Source organism: Copidosoma floridanum, unplaced genomic scaffold (assembly GCF_036245765.1).
Source record: "Copidosoma floridanum isolate Cflo_tuat_1 unplaced genomic scaffold, Cflo_Japanese_pri ptg000025l, whole genome shotgun sequence".
NCBI lineage: Eukaryota > Metazoa > Arthropoda > Insecta > Hymenoptera > Encyrtidae > Copidosoma > Copidosoma floridanum.
The window spans coordinates 6,811,994-6,835,902 of record NW_028321902.1 but is presented as its reverse complement, the minus strand read 5'-3'; the positions used below and the strand labels follow the sequence as shown (position 1 = coordinate 6,835,902).

The 23,909-nt window shown below is 36.3% G+C and overlaps 3 protein-coding genes across 3 annotated transcripts; 2 read left to right on the top strand and 1 right to left on the bottom strand.

Moving 5' to 3' along the window:
- Nucleotides 1-256: 256 nt before the first annotated feature.
- Nucleotides 257-6,169, top strand: LOC106637813 (membrane protein BRI3). The gene is made up of 4 exons (XM_014350771.3): nucleotides 257-319; nucleotides 3,144-3,363; nucleotides 4,156-4,307; nucleotides 4,388-6,169. The coding sequence occupies exons 2-4, from the start codon at nucleotides 3,276-3,278 to the stop codon at nucleotides 4,517-4,519; spliced, it is 372 nt and encodes a 123-aa protein (XP_014206257.2). The 5' UTR covers nucleotides 257-319; nucleotides 3,144-3,275; the 3' UTR covers nucleotides 4,520-6,169.
- Nucleotides 6,170-11,174: 5,005 nt separating this feature from the next.
- On the top strand, nucleotides 11,175-17,289 carry black (glutamate decarboxylase-like protein black). The gene is made up of 5 exons (XM_023392286.2): nucleotides 11,175-11,476; nucleotides 13,838-14,158; nucleotides 15,115-15,650; nucleotides 16,445-16,729; nucleotides 16,797-17,289. Exons 1-5 carry the CDS (start codon nucleotides 11,186-11,188, stop codon nucleotides 17,029-17,031), a joined length of 1,668 nt encoding a protein of 555 aa, XP_023248054.2. The 5' UTR covers nucleotides 11,175-11,185; the 3' UTR covers nucleotides 17,032-17,289.
- A 90-nt stretch (nucleotides 17,290-17,379) lies between these two features.
- LOC106637808 (alanine aminotransferase 2) lies at nucleotides 17,380-23,632 on the bottom strand. Its single transcript, XM_014350753.3, has 7 exons — nucleotides 23,401-23,632; nucleotides 22,834-23,297; nucleotides 19,381-19,514; nucleotides 19,080-19,278; nucleotides 18,542-18,986; nucleotides 18,206-18,474; nucleotides 17,380-18,126 (listed from the first exon to the last, which is right to left on the bottom strand). Exons 2-7 carry the CDS (start codon nucleotides 23,179-23,181, stop codon nucleotides 17,848-17,850), a joined length of 1,674 nt encoding a protein of 557 aa, XP_014206239.2. The 5' UTR covers nucleotides 23,182-23,297; nucleotides 23,401-23,632; the 3' UTR covers nucleotides 17,380-17,847.
- Between the last annotated feature and the right edge of the window lie 277 nt (nucleotides 23,633-23,909).

The window sequence follows — 23,909 nt, the reverse complement described above, 5'->3', positions numbered from 1 at the left end:
TGTAGAGGCTCTAGCGTTGGAAAGCGCAATCGCTCGTCGAAGCGAGGGACTGATGACAAATGGATATACAATGTTTGGTTACAGAGTACATATACTTGCTTTTTAAACCGAGTTTCAAAATAATAGTGGACAATGAAGTTGGGTGGTGTCAAGTTTTAAAGTTTTAAGTTAGAAATTACTAGGTTGATAACGCCAAGGTGTTTTATTACGAGTCAGATGAATTTCTTAAGAAAAGTTAGGATCGTTGACCGTCAAAGGGCTGTGTATGGTTAAGGAAATAAAGTTATGAAGATCTTATTACCACAGGATTTGATAAAACGTAAGACAAAAAATAGTGCATAGATAAAAATTTTTACTGTACATAAGTGATTGCTGCTTTACAGGAGGTTGTTGAAATTACAGAGGGAGTTGATGTAATAAGGTGAAATTGAAGTAGAAAAACCAGTTCCTGCTTCCTTATAGGATAAGCCCTGCTAATGTGCAATTAGACCTAATTAATTGGCACTTGTTTACGACAGGCCCTCCGGAAACGAGTTTTTTTTTTTTTTTTTTTTTTTTTCATCGTGAGAGAAAATTGATGATCGAGAAATGAAAATTTTTACATGAATTTTAACCCTTACGTTAACTTGCATAGTTGATTATGCTAGGGGGACACTTTTCCTAAAAATGTTTTCCCAATAAAATATTTCTCCAATCTCTAGTTTTCCCAAAATTAATTGTTTCAAAAAATGTTCTTCTCAATATTAACTTTACCATATCTTTTTTTTTTCTAAAATGATCATTTAAAATTTTTCAAATACAGTTGTCATCGACTATCTTGACATCAGTCATGAAAATTGTAGTAAAAACAAATTAATGAAGTCGTATAATTAGGGGATAAATAATTATTTCATTATGCTGCTCAGGAATTATACATTTTTTTTATAACTATATGTATGTAGGATATGGTAGTGTAGAAATTTGGTGGAGACATAAGTAAAGTAATTAACTTTTTTTTTAAGTCTTCCTACCTCTGTTAAGACAAAAAAATTTTTAATTATAACAGAAGGAGAAACAGTGCAAATAATGCACAAAAAAAATAATATTCGCTAAAAATATTTTGCCTATAATACGTTGAGTCAAGAGAGGTAAATTATCTTTTAGATTCAAGTATTGTTTACCACTTTGGTTTCTGGTACGAATTGAATAGATATAAGACACCAAAATACCTAACATACTCTATACTAATTAGTAGCTTTTAGGATTCCGATCTACACTAAAAAAAAAAAAAAAAAAACTTTATCAAATAAAAATTTACTTGAAAACTGACGTAACTTTAATAAGATTTAGTACGCAAAAACACATATAGGTTGAGAGGAACTTTACCAAGTACCTATATCCAGTGTACCAAAATGTTTAATGACAATTTGTCAATTTTTTGTGCAGAAACTATCATGATAAAATAAAAAATAATTCAGTACTTTGGATGAACTAAACATAATCTAAAATATATTTTTATTCAGACAAAAACAATTACAGGCCTTATTTCATTGGCATGTGCACGAAATCAGTCTCAAAATAAATAAGTTAATCCCGAATTTTTGGCACATTCTCTCAAAATACACACTCAACTAATATCGGCGATTGAAAACATTCGTAGTAGAGATCTCGGTGATTTTGTTATAAAAACATGAAATTTTATTAAAAGTTAAAACAAATAGTATACATCAAAAGTAAATTGTATCGCTTTGTTCTCTCATTATAAAAAACTTTTTTTGTAAAAATAAGTAACAGCAGCACAAGTTCCGAAAAAAAATAATTTTTGTCCGATTTTTTAAGAAAATAATCATGATAAATAATGTAGAAAAAAAAAAGTAACTAAAGAGGTACAGTAAAGGTGAAATAAAATTTAGAACCTAACAAGATTATCTCTCCTTCCTTCTACTCCCCTCCCTCGGCATTTCCAATACACGACAAGCGCAAAAGAGATAAAAGAACGAGAACGGTATGAATGCCCGTTTTCAAGCTGACTTTCGTTCGACGCGACGAGCATAAAAGCTTTGCACCAGCATTGCCACTCGCTTGCGGATGAAATCAGTGGTAGCATGAACAAGCGCCTTAACGCAAGTAGGGGAGATGCGGGTGTGGCTGGCACTCTAACTTTAACTAATTACTGTAATTTTATATTACAATCTTTTAAAATTACAAAAAATGTATCTTAAAGTTTACCGTGAATAGAAAGGAATGTAATAGTTTAATCAAGATTAATTCATTTACTTTCTTTTTTATCGAACGAATACCAAGATCCAGTTGTGCCCACTAGCAGGGCAGAGCTGGCAGGACGGTGGGGCAGAACTGGCAACAGAAGCAGACCACTATATAGATATATACGGCCATATAATAATTAAGAATAGGTGAGTGATAAATATCGAGTAATAAAGACAGTGCAAATTAAATAATTATCTAAACGTGTAATACCTTTATTAATTTTTTTTTATTACAACTATTTATCACAATGATTGAATCTTCGGTTATAGTTTAAATACAACGTCTTATACAACAGTATATATCTTCAAACAAACATGTATCTAAGTAACACTTAAAAATTAATTAAAAATATGTAAAAAAAATACTTAAAAAAATTTTTTTTTCTTTGATCTACTTTGACCTAAATTTTAGATTTGTATCCTTACATTTGAATCTAAGTGCAATAATTTAAACTAAAAGTGGAGTTGTGCTTACTTCTACCTATCGTCTGCAGCGAGTAGGAGGCTTCTCGCGCCAGTTGTGCCCTCTTGTAGGTGCCAGGTTCTGCCCCACCTGACATATTTGTTTAAAATTAACATAACTTTTTCCCTTTGCATCGAACAATATTGCAAAAAAACGCAAATTAAAGTTAATGACTCAATCAACAAGATGGTACGTAATTTATAGCCTAAAACATTTTTGTTTTCATTTGTCCAACGAAAAAAAAAGTCGACGGATGGTCACTTTTTACTTGTGATTTTTAAGTTACCTTAGAAATTATCTCGTTAATTTTTGTGGAAATAAAAATATTAAATATGAATGAAAATATTTTTTTTATCAAGAAAAAATTAGGGGTGCCAGGTTTACCCGCCCTGCCAGCCACACCCGCATCTCCCCCACAACAAAATATATTGCAGAGACACTAAGTATACTTTGCGACGTAGCATCATCTGAACAAGTAGTAAGTACGTCACAGTCGCTGTTCAGGAATATTCTACACCGTCGTCTCGTCCACCTGTGATTGAGGAAAGACAAACATATTCTCGAGGATGACGGAAAAAAGTCCACTCGTCGATACCCAGCCGCAGCACCAGCCACCGCCTTACACACCTACTGCTACTGCGACTCCGGTACAAGGTGAGAACGTAAAGCTCAAACGTCAAAGTAAGGTTATAAGGCTTTCGTGTTTTTTTTTTTTTTTTTTTGAGCTATGTAAATATTGCGTTGTTTTGATACGGATGATAGATAGGTCTTGCGGTACTTTTTGGATACTCGTTAGCAGATTTTTAATTGTAGTCTTTTTATAATAATAACAACAATGTAAACAACAATTTTTTCGTTAAATTTAATAATTCACGTTAATAGACTTTGCGAATCGCTAGATAAAAAATGTTTTTCAATAGTTTACGATTGTATTGGACGCGTAACAATATTGTACATAGCAAACTATTTTTTCCGAGATGGATTACGTGTTTTTGCGTGATAATGATGACAATAATACATGTGTACAATTACTTCAAAACTTGTACAACTGTTGTAGTACTTTACGTGAATATTTTCTGGAAATTCTAATCTTTGAATTTTTAATCTTCAGTTGCTGATGATGACTCACCAGCTCATACTTTTTGTTGAACATGCACGCGCAAATACTGTTGTCGTAACATGAATGAAAAAAATTTATTGTTTAAATGTCAATTTTTTCCATCAAACATTGTTTTTTATTGAAATATGTTACAGAAATAAGAATTTCGACATTTACTTTTTTTTTTTTTTCAAGATCGACCGTTTAAATACAATTCAATTGTTACATAAAATTATGACTTAGCTATTACTTTTTATTGCGAAATACATCCTGGCCATTAGAAACTTTGCAATCACGTGTTTTGGTCATTGGAAAAGTTACGTTGAGGATTAATTTTATTTTTTTAGGAACTCCTTCGTGGCAGCAACCACCCGGGTATTATCCAAACATAGATACACCGCCCTCATCGAACTACCCGCCAAGTAATTATGGAGCAACACATTCCACAACGGTTATTGTTCCTGAAATCATAGTTGTTGGGGGGTGTCCCGCATGTAGAGTAAGTCAACAAGAAATTGTTTTTCTTGCTACTTTTTAGTTTTCAAAGACCAACAATACTTTTTTATTTCTTTGTTGCAGATTGGAGTATTAGAGGATGATTACACTTGCTTAGGAATCTTTTGCGCAATATTTTGCTTTCCCGTCGGTATCATTCCTTGTTTGCTCCTTAAAAATCGACGTTGTTCTAATTGCGGGGCTTACTTTGGGTGAATAAAACAATACGACGAAAATCATTATTTAACAAAAGGTTAAAAATGTAAAAAAAAATTTTTTTCTCGTGTTTTATGAAAGTTAACAATAATGTTAAAAGATTTTATGAGGTAGGAAACCAAAGAATCTCAAAAAATGGTACTTTTGTACATTACCAAGCCGAGTGCTTTAAAAATTGATAGGCTTGTTTTTGTTTAACATCTTGTTGACTTTTATTTGCTTCATTAAACAAAATGAAACAAAAATGTTAGTATTAAAGTTAAAATCATTTTTTAATGTACCAATTAAATTTATTTAGTAATTGGCAAAAATTAGAAATGAAAAGCGTAGGGGAGTATAATTTCTACAAAATATTTAACTTTTTAAAATATCTGTAGAAAACTGAAATGTTGTTGTTCACATAAAATTTTTCAAAGCATAAAGTATTCATGGACTGTATTAAAATACAGAGCTCCATTATTTTTTATAATTGACTAGATTTATTATTTCTAAACAAAATAACTTAATTGTGTAAAAAAAATTAAAATTTAGATACTGTTCAACTACACTGAAGTATTTTATTTTGCAATATTTAGGGCCGATGTCAACCAATATTTAGTGTCACTTGTATCAATTTCCAAGACAACGTTTAAAAAAATTTTTTGTAATAATTTAGAAAAAGTTTACATAATTAGCGAGCACTATGTCTAAATGCAATGGTTTTAAGCTAGTATTTATTCCATTCAAGTTTTGAGTCCATACAAAATGCTATTTATTTATATAATGATAGTTACTGAAAAATTTTCATAACTTGTGAAAATTAGCGATATGAAGTTGTTAAGAATGTGACAATACAAATATAAGATGTTAAATAAGTAGTTTAAATTTCATACAAATAAAGTTAATACAGTTTTTGAAAACATGTTATCACGATATTTTTAATAAATGCATTTATAATGTTTTATAGGAAATTAAGAATTTAGTAAAAAAAAGTAAGAACTACGATTTCACGTTAATGATACATCATTAAATCGGAGTTTATATTTCTTCATTCATCGCAATTGAGCTCAACAATTGAAGGCTTGAATACTTTTTTTTTTAATGTAAATAATTTGCGTCAACTATTTTTTCAAACAAAAAAATTATTGATAAACAATCGAATAATGTTATGAAGTCGAAACGGCATACTTTAAAAGTTAAAAAATTTTAATTGCATCAAAACTACCCTTACATATCCGATTTAAATACTTAACTAACCTAAATAAAATAATTCTTACAGTCCAATAACTTAGTGATTGCAATCAGGGTCAATCTTTTACTATTGTTTGTTTTTGAAGTATTTTTAACTGAAGCTCAGAGACCACATTTATACGTAGCTTTGAATTACTGTATTAATTAACTTATTATTATTATTATTGTTATTATTATTATTATTATTATTATTATTATTATTATTATTACATTATTTACTGTTAATCTATTATAATTCTGTAAATTATTTGTAAATTATGGCAAAATTTTTTTTTTTTTTTAAGTTAAGTAGAGAAAAAGGAACAGTGGTAAAACATACTATGTCAGTATCGCAATACAAGTTCCCATGGTGTAGTTAATTATATGTTTAAAGCTCTTTAATCAAAGTGAAATGTAATATTAATAAATAGTTTAAATGTATATTTTCGAATTATTTAAATTACATTGTGTAGTCTTTCTTTAATGTACATTCTTATACAATCGCAAAATACCTCTAGAATTTATAAAATTTCTATTCTAAAATTCAAATATTTTGCTTTAATAGTCTTACAAAAAAAAAAGAAAAAAAAGTTTGTAATTTTCTAATTAGTTTATAGAGTGTATGAGTAGTACATACACATTATAATCATTTATATAAAAAAAATTTTGTCTGAAGTATTACGTGGTTTTCACATTTTGTATTATTTATAACTGCAAAAGCAAAATGATAATTACACTCAACGTGCAGTTATTAAAATGGGTGGTAATATAGTGATAAATTTATTTAAAACCATAGAAATGGATAGGTCTTGGAGTTAACTATGTTCTCTGGTATTTTATTAATCTTTAATAAACTGAGAAGGTGTTCCCTCCTAAATTGAATAAAATATGACGGAAAGAGGAAAAGTAGTTGTTAAGCACATATTTATATTTCAAAGAGAAAATCAGTTATACAATCCTAACGTTCGTAGATAATATTAAAATTCAGAAAAGGAATAATTTAAGGAATTAGGAAAAAATAACTTTCAATTTTTTATGTACATACCGCCTATCTCTAGATCTAAATATCATTTTGTATTAATTTTTTTTCATTTAACGTAAAACTTATAATTTTTTTAAATCTACGTAAAGCTAAGCTTGGTAATCTAAAAAAAAATATAAATCTTAAACAGTATAATTATTTTATGTTCACACACCAAACACCCAGCCTTTTAAACGTTTTAAGTTCGATACAACAAAATGTTTTTAGAAATTAAATAATAGGATTACTTTATTGGTATCACGAGAAATAAACTCATTGTTTGTTATAAAACCGAATGTTTCAAGAAAGTCATTATGATATTCTGGAATGTTAGGTGAGGTAATATTCCTTGCTTTTGTATTAGATATCTGATAACTATATATCAGTTAGTGTACATAGGGCCAATTCGCAAATTTATCGCTAAAAATGAGTTTTTTTTCACATACGGGAATTTTTTCTTCTCGACAAAGTTTTTAAGGATGTCAAGTTTTACTAAAAACTAACTGAAAGTCAGTCATAAAATTTCATTACTTGTAGACTAAAATGTATTAACATACACTTAGTAAATATCTTTAACCACCTTTCAAGTACGTTAGAAATATTTTTTCTCCCATCTCTAGGCGTGTTTTTAGATATTTTAGAGGAAACTGGATTTTCTAGCTTTTTAACTCAAAATACGTAATACTTCAAATAGTTATATAAATTTTATCAGTTCTTTAAGAATATAAATGAAAATTTGTACATGAACCCTAAAAAGCAAGAGATAAATAATATGAGAACTCAGGTTTTCTAGATAATAAACTTAAGCAGAAAAATCAAGAGGGAGAGGCAGATCAAAAAACTCGCATTACAAAATTGAACACTGACAGCAAGGTCGTTTATAGCCAGTTGGTGAGCGCACCGACAGAAAAAAAAGAAGAAAAAAAAAAAAAAAAACAATGTAGTCAAGAATGCTAGGCCACCAGCTATCATTGTGCCAAAGGTACGAGGGAAAGCTACAAAGTTTTACCGCAGTGTCACTAATTTCAACTCTTCGAACACTCAATAATTTTAGATTAGGCAACAGAGTGATTATTATTTTTTAAATATTAAAAAAAAATCCCCAAATCAGATAAAAAATAAACAAAGCTGTTTTTTATGAATACTTGTTAAATATCATAAGAGAGGCACTTGTTGTGGCATTTATGGATAAAAACACCGAAGTTAACAGTACAAGAGATATGGTACAATTGATTCTCGGAACACTGTGTCTAATACGTGATTAACGAAGTAAAAAGTTAACGTAAAGCTATACAAAATACAGCATGAGAAATGACGTGAGGTACATAGGACAAGGTCTCCTCAAGGTCTCATCTGCTTTGAAAAAAAGTCTTTATTAACCAGATCGTAAATTAGAGAAGCAGCGGTGTTCCAGCGAACCTTAAACTCGCATAATCATGATGTAATCGCAATCAGAGGGACCAGGGAAGTTTGTAAACAATAGGCCTTCACCCTGAATGAGAAGCAGTAGTGAAACATGTTTCACCAGCTCTCCTTTTAATCTGAAACCATCAAGTAGTTTTTAAATTTTCAGTTAAAATTCAATCAAAAATATATTTGTTCTTTAACCATACAAGTATCGTGGTGCAAATAAGTGAGCCATGAATTTTTTTTAATTTTTTATACTTAAAAACATGAAGTTTATTACATTAATTGAGTTAAGTGATTTTTTGATGAAATAGGAAATTCTTATAAAAATTAAAAAAAATTAAAGTAGAAATGTCAAATGCACGACAATATAATAATTACATACATCATAGTGCGACCATCGAAAATATCAATAAACCTTTGTCAATATAATATTTATTCTATTAAAAATCTTACCATGGATAAATGAATATAAATATAATGATTATTACGTATTGATTTTTTGTGTAGTAGGAATATCAATAAATTTTTTTATAACTCTATAGTATGAAAACATGCAGTTGGGTAGGCTATATATAAAATCTATGAAAGTTCATGGTGTTATGAATTCTTAAAGATAATGATTTAACACTGCGAACCTAGTGAAAGTCCATGTTCACCCTATAAAAGATGCAATATGTACAGTGCTCATCTTTACTTAAAAAAATTTTTTTTTTCAAATTAGTATTTTATTTATTCACTTATTTATATGTTTAACACGTTACAAAAGAAAAAAAAGAATACTTTATTATTTTTTCCTTAAATTCACTTAAAACTATAGGTTATCACTGCATCAACATTTTTGTTATAATAATTACGTATTTTTTGGCATTTTGATGTTATATAATTCTTATGATGTATAATTAGAAATTCACTCATACTATTATTAGGTAAAATATCTCAATCCATTTGAAAATTTTTTAAACTTCGTATTTACAATAATAAAACGTCAATAAGATCACGATCCTTTACGAGGATTTAGTCATAAATAAGAATCAATAAAGTAACTGACGTATAAAGAAAAAAATTATTAGAGCTTCAGTAATCATAATGTATGTAATAATATAATATTTAAAAAATAAGAGTGACAAGGTGATAAAAAGCACAAAACTTGTTGTTTCAGCAAACTGTAAATATTAAAAAAAAAAAAAATTGTCAAGTTTACGTGCGACATCAACACAAATATTGTTTACTTCTTCATGCACATGATTTTTTAAAAATTATAAAGAACAGGTGGTAGAAAAAAAAAAAAATCAATCAATCAATTAAGACATAGAACATTAAAATTAAATACACAAATGATTATGTGTTAACGTTCAAAGTTTAAGGGTACTAAAAGGAATGAGGAAATCTCACGTAACAGGCTGTAACGTAAATGCACTTATTAAAAAGTTATTGGAAAAAAGAAAAAATGTTAGTTAACAAAGAAGTTAATTATATGACGATCAGGGAGTGTGTAACAAAAACACAGAGTTGCAGGAATACACGAGGAAAGAACCGTAACGAGGAAGTATTACATCGCTCATAAAGTAAGAAATTACTCATATTAGTTAGAGAAAAAAAAGTTTTTTTTTTTTTAATAATAATTTTCAAACATCAGAATTACCACTTGTTCAGGTACCCCTTCTCTTGAATCAATGAGCCAGAGGAAGCTATTTAGGTTCTTTCTATGAAAAAGGCTTTTTTTCAGTTAAGCGCTATTTTTAAGTTTTTTTTATTTTTTATTTTAAGAATCAAGCCAATTTTTTAGTAAACAATAAAAACAAAAACAGCACCATAAAATCATTTGCTAATCCTTTACTTTCTTTCAAAATTCATCCCCCACGTCGGCCGGCGTGTCAATGAGCCAACCCAGATGTGGTTACAAGCAAAGGACACCAGATGACGAAACAGGACCGAAAGTATATTACAGGGGAAAAGTTCGGAAGAATAACGGGGTGTGTATACAATAAAAAAAAAAACCGAAAATATCCGTTGAACGTGAAAAGTGCGAAGGAAGAGTGGCAAAATTATGACGATTCAACATTTCGGTGCGGGATGTATTGCTTTGTTTTGTTATCATCCATGTTAACTATTTTACGACTACTACCGTGTACCGGTGGTATACAGTATGTACGATATTTTTGACGCACCTTGCAGGGATCGGTTTTGTACGTGAGCTGATTCTAGATAAATTTTGCTGAAAATAGATAAATTTTTTTTTTCACTGTAATACCTGAAATTTGTCCATTTTTTGAAAAATACTTTTGCTCGTACATCGAATCGCAATATGATAACGTTTAAAAATATTTAACGACAAAAAAAACAATAAATGAGAGCACAGTTTTTTTTTTTTTAGTTCTTGTTTGGGATACATTTTTACGTATCATTTTTACATATTTAACTACGATGTCTGGCTAGCTTATTATTTTTCATTCAACTAAATGTACAATTTTTTTCTAAATTTTAATTATGAGTCATCGAACTTTCCATGTAAATCTGCAAGTGAGTTTTATTCAATGGGAATCTCGTCATGATATTTTCATCGACACTTGTACAAAAATCATAATCGGTATGCTTTAGATACAAAATAAAAATAGCCAACGAATCGGTAAACCGAAAAATTAGTCACGGCCAAAAGGCCCAAAGTTTTAAGGATCCCTGGTCGTTGCGACGGTAGTTGGTCGCTTGCATATCCTTGCCAGTTGTGGTAAACCCTCCAAAGTGCCCGAGAAAAAGAACAAGAAAAACGCGACGGAAGTAAAAAACGGCGCAAAAACAAGCACGTTTGTATATCGTATAGATCGGTAGACCTTGCACTTTCGCTCGTCGCGTATAAAGGAAGCCAAAGCCACGCTCCCGCGTCCAGATGGTCGCGGAACGCGTCGACGACACCCACGCAACTCATTGTTCCGTTTTCCTTAAAATTACCGTGGTGTATAGCGTTGTGGTCGTGGAGAGAGAGAGAGAGAAAAAAAAAAAGAAAACGAATAATCGAGAATTGGAAAGAGATGCCGGCGGACGAGGAGACGCGCGCGAACAACAGCGCCGGGGGTACGATCGAGGTGCGGGAGTGCGGGGGTAAAAAATCGCCGGGACACTCGCCGAGGCGCTGCAAACCCGACGACTTTACAGCGACGGGCGCCAACGACGACACCGACTCGACCAGCAGTACCGAGGACATTGCCATGGACCCTCCTGAGGACAGCGCGCCCGGCTTTGCTAGTCTACCCGACAGGCGGAGGCACGAGAAGTTCATCAGGGACGCGGTTGAGATCATCCTCAAGGAGGCTGTGTTTGAGGTAAGGGCTTTTTTTTTTCCTTTTTTTTTTTCTTCGTCAAATCGGGATGCTAGTTTGGTCAATGAAAATCACTTGTCGACTAAAAATCTGCAAGTGCCATTTTAACCCACTTTAAGTGCGCGATTTTCTGTTACAATTATCATTCACTTACATAATTTTACACTTTTGGTGAATAAAGTGTGTAGTTGAAGTTTTTGTTTTTTATAAAACACATCGTATGGTGGCGTGGATAATAATTTTAAGGACAACCAAAGCTATGTTTCACCAAGTGGTTAACCAGTTCCATTAAATTGGACAGTTTTGAATGGGAAAAACCAAAATATAGGAAATCTGTGGAGTGAAAAAACTTGGCTATCACAAATTTTACACGCTCACGAGTGTGTAAAATCTATGATAGAAATTTTTTACTCTCTACAGCCTTCTTATATCAAATGTTCAAGAACAAAAATTATTTTATTTAATTAAGTAGGTGAAATAGTTTACGAAGCATCGATTTGATCATTCTTGATACGTTTCAAGACTACTATAAAGCATTTTATAAAAACGGAAATTTCGATTACACGCTTCAAACGTGTACTTTAACACACTTGGATTTTACAGTGTAAAGTGCCTAAAAAGTGTTGCAAAAAATTTTCATACTAGAGTGGGTTAAAATAACACACAAATGCAGAATTAAAGCGGCTTCCAAAAACAAAATTTTTTAGTATATGTTTTCGGAAGAGACAACATGTTACCGATTGTTTTATCGTGCGAAAATCGTGGTTACTCGGTTTACAAGTTATTCGTAACACACGATGAGACAAAAACGCAAGCTCCACTCTACTTGTATAGGTCGTATCTGGAAAATCTGCGAAAAATGCAACATTGGAAATTAAAAAATAAAAAAAAAATTTTATTTTCATCCTAATGGTAAAACCGACATGTATCGTTATTCGAGCAATTACGCGAAAATGTTTATTTTAACAGCCCATCGAGAAACGTAAGATTCAAGAACCGTTAGATACGTATACTACTTGACTGAGAAAACTGCATGGTAATACGAACATACCTAATTACACGTTTTAGACAACGAAAAGCAGCAGCAGCAGCCGCGCGAGTGGGTAATCGTTTATTATAACGACCGCGAAGTAAAAAAAAGTGCGTGGCCTTGCTCTCATGGAAAAACAGAACCACATACTCTAGGTGTCGGGACAATATTGAAAACTTGACTTCCCGTGTAATTTTTTTTTTTTTTTTTTTTTTTTTTACTCTCGTTGGTAAAGGTAACAGAAAAAAAAATGTAACCATTTGTTAGTGACGAAAATAATTGTAGTATCGCGGTTTTATGCTGAACTTTTTTTTTTCACATTGAAATTAAAGCACCTGCACGAATGGATTTTAAGGACACGCGTTTTCCTTTTGCTCGAATCGGTATAGAAAAACGGCCTTTTTTCCCTCAGTCGACAGTTCAAGGTGTACTTACAGCACTGGGGATCGATATTGAAATACTCGCAACTCCAAATAATTACCATTGATTTCTTACTTTTTTTTCTTTTCCATTTTCCCTATAAATAATTCAAACGCCACGTGCAGCCTTACAATCTCAAAATGAGCGTTTGCACACAATAAAAGTGCCAATCATCATAATCGCCGTAAAATCGCGAAAGATCGGTATGAAAAAAAAAAAATCACGAGGCGTTTGTTATAACGTGTATATTTTACTGATCCACGCGCCGTTAAGTGATGCATGTGCACAATTATTTTTATGGATTTTTAAATTTTAAAGACTTTAAAGGAAAATTTCCTCTCCCCAATAAAGTACTTTTTTTTTAGTGAGACAATTTTTTTTATTTACTCTGTCCAAAATACTATAAACTAAGAAAAAATGTTTCTTTTTTTTTTTTGACAGACACGTGCAATTAATTTTATGAAATATAGCTTATTCGGAAAAAATGTTGTTCATCTGTAGTACCTGATAGCAATTGTTTCGGCACAATATTGTACAATAAATGCGCCGACAGGAGGGTCATTTTAAAGCCGGAAAATTGGTCGCCGCAACGTTATAATTACGCTCTCGCGCGCGCACGCGCCTATTATTTCGCGAGATCGGGTGTCCCTTTGTGCGCCCACCTGGACCACGCGTGATCGGCCCGATCTAATTTTTCAATTTACCAATCTCGACTCTTCTTCCCCCCGTTATTAATCTTTTTTTCAACTCCTTCTTCATTTTCATAGCTTCAAAGGACACAAAAAAATGCAACGCATTCTCGCAACATCGATTGTTTCGACTCGTGCAATGAGAATGAGAAAAAAAAAAAAAAAAAAAAATGATTGCAAAAAAAGTATTAGCCCTCGATGTAACTTGATGGTACACTTGATCAGGGCACTTCGCGGGACAGCCGCGTGGTGGAGTGGGTAAAGCCGGCGTTCCTGCCGTTGCTGATCGACCTGTCGCCGGCCTGGCACGGCGAGTCCCACGAGAAGCTGCTCCGGCTGGTGGGCTCCGTGATCCGGTACAGCGTGAAAACCGGCCACCCGCACTTTATCAACCAGCTGTACTCGAGCGTCGATCCTTACGGTCTCGTCGGTCAGTGGCTCACCGACGCCCTCAACCCTTCGGTCTACACCTACGAGGTCTCACCCGTTTTCTCCCTCATGGAGGAGGCCGTCCTGCAAGAGATGCGCACCATCGTTGGCTGGAAGGTAATACTCGTGGATTGCTTTTTTCTCCCTCTTTTTTTTTTTTTTTTCAATGTCGTTATATTAACGTTTTTCACTCCTCGTCATTCGAGCAATCATCGTGTTTCCACATGATTTTCTTTCTTTCTTTCTTTCTTTTTTTTCATAACTCCGTTTCAATAGCCTGTAGTTACCGGTTTTCTCGCTAATAATGCAACAGCTTCTACTCGTTGCTCAAAAACATGGGAAAAAAAGACACGTTTTATTAAAAAAGTTATTCAGTTGAGATAAAAAAAAAAATCTCGAAATACCTCTATGGCATATAAGTATATTCTATTACACGGTACATATACTTCAATCATAGAAGCAATAAAAATAAAAATGCCTTTACGAGATTGCTTTTTTTTTTTTACTATAAAAATCTTTAAAAAATGTAGTATCTAAGTATAAGAAAAAACCTTATGGTAAATGAAATGTCTAAAGCTATATCCTTAAACGTGAGTTTATATAAACAGTGTATTTCATGATAAAAGCTCCTATTGATCGAGTGATATTTGTTTGACATTCAAATCGAATGTAAAAATCATAATATTGCATCATTCAAAAAGATTTGGCGCTTTCACAGCTACCTAAATTTCACATGTCGAAGCTTATGGAAAAAAAAACACTGCTTGCAATCATTACTTTTCACATTGTTCCGAATAGCTCGAAAAAACGGCCCAATTTGTAATGAAAAAAGATTTTGTTATTTTCACACTCATCCCGTAAAAATTCAAATTCAGTGAAACATGAACATAGAGACGGCAACCCAATATAATATTGTTCACTTGATAATATTTTGTCCCGAAAAGCTTGAAAAAAACGGCCCAATTTGTAATGAAAAAAGATTTTGTTATGTTCACACTCACCCCGTAAAAATTCAAATTCAGTGAAACATGAACATATATGAAAACCGCAACCCAAATATAATATTGTTCCAGAACGGCGACGGCGACGGGATATTCTGCCCGGGGGGCTCGATGGCTAACGGCTACGCGATGAACCTGGCGCGCCACCACAGCCACCCGGTGGTGAAGGAGCGAGGGTTGCTGGCGGCCCCGCGACTGGTGGTCTTCACCTCGGAGGACGCGCACTACTCTGTGAAGAAGTTGGCGGCGTTTCTGGGGATCGGCAGCGCCAACGTGTACGCGGTGAAGGTGGATGAGGTGGGGAAGATGCGGGTGGAGGAGCTTAGGAGGATGATCGAGCTCGCGGTGGACGAGGGAGCCCGGCCAATGATGGTCTCGGCCACGGCGGGGACCACCGTGCTTGGGGCCTTCGACCCGCTCCGGGAGATCGCGGGGGTCTGCGCGGAGTTTGGCCTGTGGTTTCACGTGGACGCCGCCTGGGGTGGTGGGGCTCTTGTCTCCGGCCGCCACCGGCCGTTGCTCGACGGGCTCGAGCTGGCCGACAGCGTCACCTGGAATCCGCACAAATTACTCGCTGCGCCCCAGCAGTGCTCCACGCTGCTTGTCAGGTGATGGGATCTTCCGTTTTCTTTTTTCTTCCAGCGTTTTAACTGTTGGCGTTTTTTTCAACAATTTTTGCCAACAAAACGGATGACGTCAATAGTTATGGCAGATGGTTAAAATTCGGAAAATCTACATCCGAGACTGTGAATCAAATTTCATGACTTTTATTATTATTATTATTTTTTTTTTTTTTTTTTTTTTTCTGTTTTCGTCATACAAGAACAATAATTTATTGATCATTACAGTGTATACTTAACTGTTTTCAAGAAACTGATAGTAATTCAATTGTGTGCAAAAATTAATTAATAACGGAATAAAACCATGTTTTTCAACTCAGATTTCACAATAAAAAAAAAAAAAAATTAAATTTCAAATTTATTTCAAAATAAAAATAAAATTTCACAGTAACTATTATAGCAAATGATGAGTATCATACATTTTTAATCGCAAATAAATAAAATTAATCAAATTTTATACCGTCAGTATTATTATTTTTTTCTTGTACGACGAAAACAGAGAGAAAAAAAAAGGAAATATTAACCAGTAAAAGTCATAAAACTTTTATTCGCAGACTTGATTAATTTTTAAATAGCTACACACGCGTGATCCGGCTTTATCCAAAATAAAGAAAATTTTTATAACCGCTAATTTAGTAAATCGGGACTCAAATAATTGTTGTACTGTTAGTTTTCGTTACGCTTTTTTTTTTTTTTCTTGTTATTCGTATAATTAATAATAACGTTGTGCACGTTTATTAATCTTGAAAAAAAAAAACCCACGTAAACACCATGTCCTTCAGGCACAAGGACCTCCTGCAGTCGGCCCACGGGTCGAAAGCCTCGTACCTCTTCCAGCCGGACAAAATGTACGACACGAGCTACGATTTCGGGGACAAGCACATACAGTGCGGCCGCAGGGCCGACGTCCTCAAGTTCTGGCTGATGTGGAAGGCCAAGGGCACCCAGGGCCTCGAGAGCCACGTCGACCGGGTGTTTGAGCTCTCGAGGTACTTTGCGGACAGCATAAGGCACAGAGCCGGCTGGCAGCTGCTCCTCGAGCCCGAGTGCACCAACGTGTGCTTCAGGTACGATACGACTTGTTCAAAACGAGCAGGGGACATTAGTGTGCAATCGGTGCGCTTGGATTTTCAGGTACGTCCCGCCATTGATGAGACACCTGAAGGGCGACCAGCTGCTGCAGGCGTTGCACAAGCTAGCCCCGATCGTCAAGGGCCGGATGGTGGAGAAGGGCTCGATGCTCATAACGTACCAGTCGATCCGGGATCAGCCGAACTTCTTCAGGCTCGTGTTGCAGAACTCGGGCCTGACCGAGGAGGACATGCTCTTCTTCGTCGAGGAGATCGAGAGGCTGTCCGACGATCTGTGAACTCGCACGGCCCGTTACGATCGGTTGGATGTTGTATGGATAAAACTACCCGAGGAGCACGAGGAACTTGTTACCGATGTCGTTGTGATATAGATTATACAAAGAGATGAGATTCGGAGTGACGAAAGTATGCACCTTCCCTCAGTTTTGGCAGAGACTAAGAGTTATATAGTATTGTTTTCCAGTTGTAGTTCAAACTAAGAGAGTATTACTATGTTACCGAGAGGAGCCAGCAAATAAAAGAAACTTGAAGCATCATACGATACTTTTTTACTCCTTCCAATCCTGCGGATTCGTTTCCGAATGTTTAGTTCTATGATACAGAAATAAATAGAAACAAGATTTTTTAGAAAAAAATTTTTGAAGAAAAAAAAATGAGTACATTTTACACAGGAATAACATCAACAACTTCCATTTACAGTCGGTATTGTTATCTTATTTACAAATTCGCTGATTGAGCTTAACAATTAATAAACAATTATAACTAGCTATCTGCTGCAAATGTTGTAAAAAAAATTTCTCGTCGTTTCCATAGCAAGTCAAACGATTACAACTCACGTGTGTGTGTGTGTATAAACAACACTCGTCTAAACATTGAAAAATAAAATGCGCATCTACGTCACTTTGAAAAAAATATCCATGTGACATCGACCGCTTGTTACATTTACACACATGCCTTTGTCGCGTTAAAATATCGAATTCTGAAAAGCGTACAATCGTACACAAGCGTAGGTTTTTTTTTATTATTTCTCTTAAATATCACGTCACGGAAAAGAACATTTTTTTTTTTTTTTCTTTTTTTTTTTTTTATAAAATCTAAGAGTACTCTTTAATGAACTTTTCGTGAAATTCCTTGAGGCTGCCGAGCATCGCCTTGATCTTGTCTTTTTGGGGCAGTATAGTCGTGCGGAAGTGATAGGTGCCGGGCCGTTGGCCAAAGCCCGAGCCAGGAATGACGCAGATCCCTGTACTCTCGAGAAGCTTGAAGGCGTAAAAAACGTCGGGGTGCTGACCGGCCGCCTTGGCTGCCTTGATCGCCTTCTCGGGCAGGTCGATCCTCGGGAACACGTACATCGCACCCATAGCTGGATTAGCCTGTTACAAAAAAAAAACATCCCCCATAAAGTACCATTTTACACGAGTGAAGACAAAACTCGGAGTCGAATTCACTTACGAAGAATCCAGGAATCGAGTTCAAAGTGTCGACGACGAGTCGCGACCTCTCGGCCAGCGACTTGAGGGTCTCCTCCTTTTCCTTGAGAAACTGTTCGTAGGAGGGCTCGCCGCGCCTCGGCGGATTAACGACCACGTCCATAGCTGCTTGACCGACCGTCGTCGGGCACAGCATTGCCGATATCGATTTCATCAGGATGGCAAAGACCTTTGGGTCCATGTTGACGATCTCGCCGTAACCTCCCCGCAAACCACACTCGCCCATGTATCCTGAGGACGCAAATGTTGAAATTAACTACCGAAATGATGTATGATAAAAAAAAAAAGATACACGGACCTTTCGATATCGACATGAAGGATGCGAGCTCCATCTTGGAGAAGGGCTCGCCCATCTCATTCATGACCTTCTTGAAGGAGTGGAAGCAGCAGTCCTTGTGATAGATGTTGTCCTGGTAGACCTCGTCGGCGAGAAGGAAGAGCCGCTTCTTGTAGGCGAACCTTATTATGTCCTCGATGTTCTCCCGCGAGAGCACCTGGCCGGTCGGATTTCCCGGATTGATGACCACAAGGACGCGGGGATTGCTGTGCTGCTGAGCCTCGCTGTACGTGTTCTCCAACTCACTCACGTCCAGCGACCACTTGTTGTCCTCGTTCAAGTAGTAGCCTGCCTGGTGAAGCCCAAACTCGGCCAGCGCCGCCGAGTACAGCGGGTACTGGGGTATGGGGATCATGACCCCGGTTGGCTTGCCATTTATCCGCTCGTTGAACAGCTTCAGGAACGACTGTGGAAATGGGGATAAAGTAGTGACGTTCAACGAAAAAAGGATAAAAATTTCCAATTCCCATGCACATAATATATAAACCACATGTGAGACCTTGATTGCGTCGGAGGCTCCGTTGGACAGCATTATATGATTGGGATTACTGGGGATACCGCCGTCACGCTCCTCGATGTACTTGGCCGCGTGTTTCCTGATTATTTCGATTCCCGACGACTCCGAGTACGAGCCTATGCTCGAGCCCTTGCAGCCATCGAGTATCGTCCTCGTGCGTTCCTTAGCGTCTTCTGGAAAACTGAAAACATGGTTTTTTTTTTTTGTTTTTGTTTTTTTTTTACACTAGATCGAACGATCGAACGGAAAGAGAGATAATCCTTGATGACTTTTGGAAACTCACCTGGGATCGTCCAGGAGCTTGGGATAAATGGCCAGGGCGAGAACTTGCCTGAGGAAGGTAATGGGCTGTTGGCCCATCGCGTGGGCATCGCCGATGTTTGCCTTGAGCACCTCCTTGAACGGCTTCTTTGCTCCCTTTGCAATTAAAGGCGTATAAACGTGAGTTTCGATTGTTGTGTTTTACGTTATAAGATATACGTGATGTTACACGTAAGAAAGTGAGGGAGATCTCGTATATATATAACGTGTGCTTATAAGAGCTAGCAACAAGTTGGCGTTTCGGTTTATATACCTATATGTGCGTGTGTGTGTGGAGTGTGAAAGTCGAAGCCTTTCGGTGCGAAGCGATTTTGTAACCGCACAGCTCTAAGCTGACGATTGGGTTTATTTTAACTCTCTCTCTCTTTTTTTCAAATTAACATGCAATACTTTGTTTTCCTCGTTTTTTTCTCTTTTGGCTTCAAGTGCCTATGTACCTATACCGGATGGAACTATTGATTTTTTTAATTTATGCTGCGGTTTTTTCCTACATTAAAAAAAAAGGGATAAGTGGGCGCTGGTGATATCGGGTTACATCTGGCTGAGCGTAATTGTAGACCCAATCATCTACCTCGTGGGTGTATTGGTTTTATTCAGTAATGTTAAGATGAACACGGAGTTCTTTGTACTTGTGAAAATAGTAGATTTGTCTATTTGTTAGTGTTGCGATTTAAGGTTTCGCGAATGCCAGTACACATTTTCGCGTAATTGTCTTGTCATGTGAAGTTTTAACATAAACAAACGTGATACTAGAAAAATATATTATATGTATATTTTTTTTACACTACCAAGCAATAATGTCTAGATCAATCTAAGTAAAATCAATCGCAGTCGCATACACGATCGGTAAGTATAACGTATATGTATGTAGAAGTGCACAACAGCGCCGTAAATATTGACAGGACGGACGTAATTTAAAAGGCTCGTTGGCCAGCATCTCGTAATTGATTGAGGAGAACACAAACATGTTTTTTTTTTTTTTTTTTTTTTTTTTTCATTATCCTGACTTGCGTCAATACTACATAGCTCCGCTTCTTCCGGCTTGCGAATTACAACCCATTGAGTTTAATTACGCGGAACAATGAAAAAAATTTTCATACTATCATACATACCGCGATAGTTTGCGTGAAAAAATATTTTACGAGGAGACAATGAGGGATGAGAATTAAAAAAATTTTTTTTTTAATTACCGAGTCATAAATATACAACGTGCCACTAGAGAGAGAGATAAGAGCCTTAATGTAGATTTGGGAGATTACAGAAAGATATATTACATAGGTATTCGTTTGTTTTTACGGCTGACGATTGCAGCGAGGCTTCGTAACTGGCGCAAAGGCGCGGTTGATTAGATTATTGCTCGCATTTAAGTAATTAGCTTTAATTTCTCTGTTTCTTTATTTTTTCCTCACCTTTCGTGCTACCGGTGTAATCGTTTCAACGAATAATAGCGATATCACTTTTTCCAGCATCTATAGCTTACCGAATGATTTATCACAGTGTGTGTGTGCGAAAAAAAGAAAAAAAGAAAAAAGGAACCAGTACTGCGATGGGAGCGAGAGAAAAGAGTAGACTTTCCGGTGTTTTAAATATAAACACTCGGGCTTGCCTATATGTATATACGTGCATATGCGCTTTCATCGGACCATCTAAAGATAGTGCATTTGTATTTCATCTGGATCTTGACATTGGCGAATGCGCGATAGGTATATACTTTGGCCATTTTGACAGAGAGTATTGGATACATTTTTTTTTTTTTTTTAATGCATCGCAAGTGAGACTTGGATGAAATGTCAAAAGCTCCATATCGATAAGTTGAACGACCTTTGGCGCGCCTGTAACGAAAGATATGGATTGGCTTTCATCCCGAGAGCGATTTGCAAGGCAGTCACGTGTCGTGGAACATTTTTGAAAGCTAACCGCTGTCTCCCCCCGATATGCCGTTCGAGGTCGTGATCAGTGGCTTTCGCTCGAACAATTTTTCATACACCGTGACGTCGGGTTTTCGGGTAACGATCGTTATTTTTGAAAGTTACGTAAACGCATCGCAAGATTTCGCTCGAACGAGTAATATCTCTCGAAATCGAGACCGACGATTAAATTCAATCGCGAGTACGTGGATGATATATACGCAACTGCATCTTTGCACTGCACGTTAAAGTGGCGCAAAACTGTCAATTTCCAAGAAGACGTTCGCCTGTGCCTATATTCGTATATGACTTATTTTATTTCCATAGTAAAGGCTATACACGTAACTCGCAGCACAAAGTATACGTATCGTATTGTTGTGGTGGAGTACGGCAAGGGCACAAATAAAAGTGTTGTGCGGACAAGTTATGGTTTAGGGAATCGATTTCCTCGCGGGAAATGACTCGAATTGTGTCACGTCGTTGTGTGGATGTATACGAGCCGGAAAATCAATGTCAGCATTTCAGTAGTTCGAGGAGTCTATGGCGCATGTATATTACATATTATCTATTATATTCGTGAAAAGTGTAATACAAAGAGAGATCGAGGATTTCGATGCAAAAAAAGAGATAATGAAAAAAAATGCTGCGCAAAGTGTCAGTTTATCTTAACGTTGACGACAAATAGGTGACTATATAGGTGGTAGCGTATCGAAGAGGAAAAAAAAAAAGCAATTACACATAATATATTACGTTCAGTGCAATTATGCCGTTTCCAAGACAAGTGTACATGGAATGCAACGAACGCGAGAAATTTTTATTGCGCGAATTCTGGATGAATATATGCATTACGTTACGGCACAATGCGATGTTCCACTGGCAAATGGAAAATCAACAATTTTGCTGTTCAGCAGCTTAAGTAGTCCAATTGATAAACAAAAAACAAAAGCGAGTGCAGTTACATTAATGCTTACACTTCAGGAAAGTGATTGGTGTATACGAGTCGTTGAATGTTTGACGAATAGGTACTTATACACGAAAGAAAAGGCGCGGATATGCGTGACTACAGAGGCACAACGTGGTTTCGACGCGGTTTGTAGAGGAGCAAATTATCGATAGAAAGTACACACAGAAAAATTATTTTTGCATTGTCAAAGGGGTTCGGTTTGTATGTACGTAAATGATTTGTTTATTTCATTTTCGTATAATACGCGACTGCAGTGTGATTAATAAATTAGTTTTGCATTTAATGGCACCTCCAAACCATCAATTGGAAAACTCTACACCGATCGAGAAAAAAAAAAAACAGAGCCATGGAGTGGAATGTTGTGCCATTAAAATATATTCGCCAGCTTGCGGAAAAACCGTTCTCGCTCCCCCTCTCCCTCGCGCAAAAATCTCTCCCGTGTATCCCCTGCCTGCAGTCTGCTACCAAAACCAAACAAACAAGTATATATTGTACATGTTTAACCCTCGTAATCGTATATAAACAAACACATGTAAAAATGTACCTTTGTGAGTTCCTTCTCGATCTCAATAGCCCTAATGAGCAGCGGCCCACGCACCGCGTACTCCATCTTCACGAGGTTCTCGTACACATTGTCCTCGGTGAGGACGCGTTGGTGCTGTCCGGAGGACACGTCGCGCGAGCGGACCACGTTGTTAGCGCCGCCCGTCATTCTTGCTATAGAGAGTAAACCGCGCCGTACCACTGGCGATGACGCACTGATGGTCGGGGAAGCACCGCTCGCGGTTCTCGACGTCGTCGTCTTCAGGCTGCTCAATTGCCGGCAGCAGCGGCTCCCCCCTCCCGCCGTCGCTCCTTGCCGCGCCACCAGCAAACACGAGCGCGACGACATTGCCTTCTGCGTCTGCTCTCTACACGGTTCACAGCTGATGGATGATGTTTACTATTGTGTTAACTTTCCTGAAGTCTGTCAAACGGTGATTGCGTACACGATGGGGACCCCTGGAGCTGCGAGGATAGTCAAGTGATGTGTGTGTATTATTATCATTATTATATCAAAAGGGATGGGAGGTAAGTGCAAAATTATATGTATGTTAATTTCCACACTTACAAATATGTACAATCGAAGGGGTTGTGTGGTTGGGAGAGTAGGTTATCGAGCTAAGCTGGAGCGGCGCACTGTTTGGGCTGGACAGTGTAAAGGAGCGCGAGAGCTCTATATGTGGGAGGTTGTCGGGTTGGGTGGTGCGCCCGCGCCAATCGCTGCCTCTCGCAGTTTTATCGACGAATCTGCACCGAGAGACACCCCCCTGTGCTGTATACTCGACGTTATCAATTCCTATTTTTAAGTTTTTTCTCGTTTTTACAGACAACTCTGGGTTAATTTCTTTGATTGCATCGACCGGGTTGGTTCGCCCGATTTTTTTTTTTTTTTTTTATCGATAGCCTTCTTTGATATCGGTGCAGTTATTACATCTTTTGTACTGCCGCCGGTGCTTTTCGCGAGCGGACCTAGCCTTACTTGACGCGCTCTGAATTTTGGCGCGACGGATTTGACTTGGCGGAGGCTCTGAAAAGCAAAAAAGAAAACAGCGTATTAAGTGTACTTTAACAGGTGAT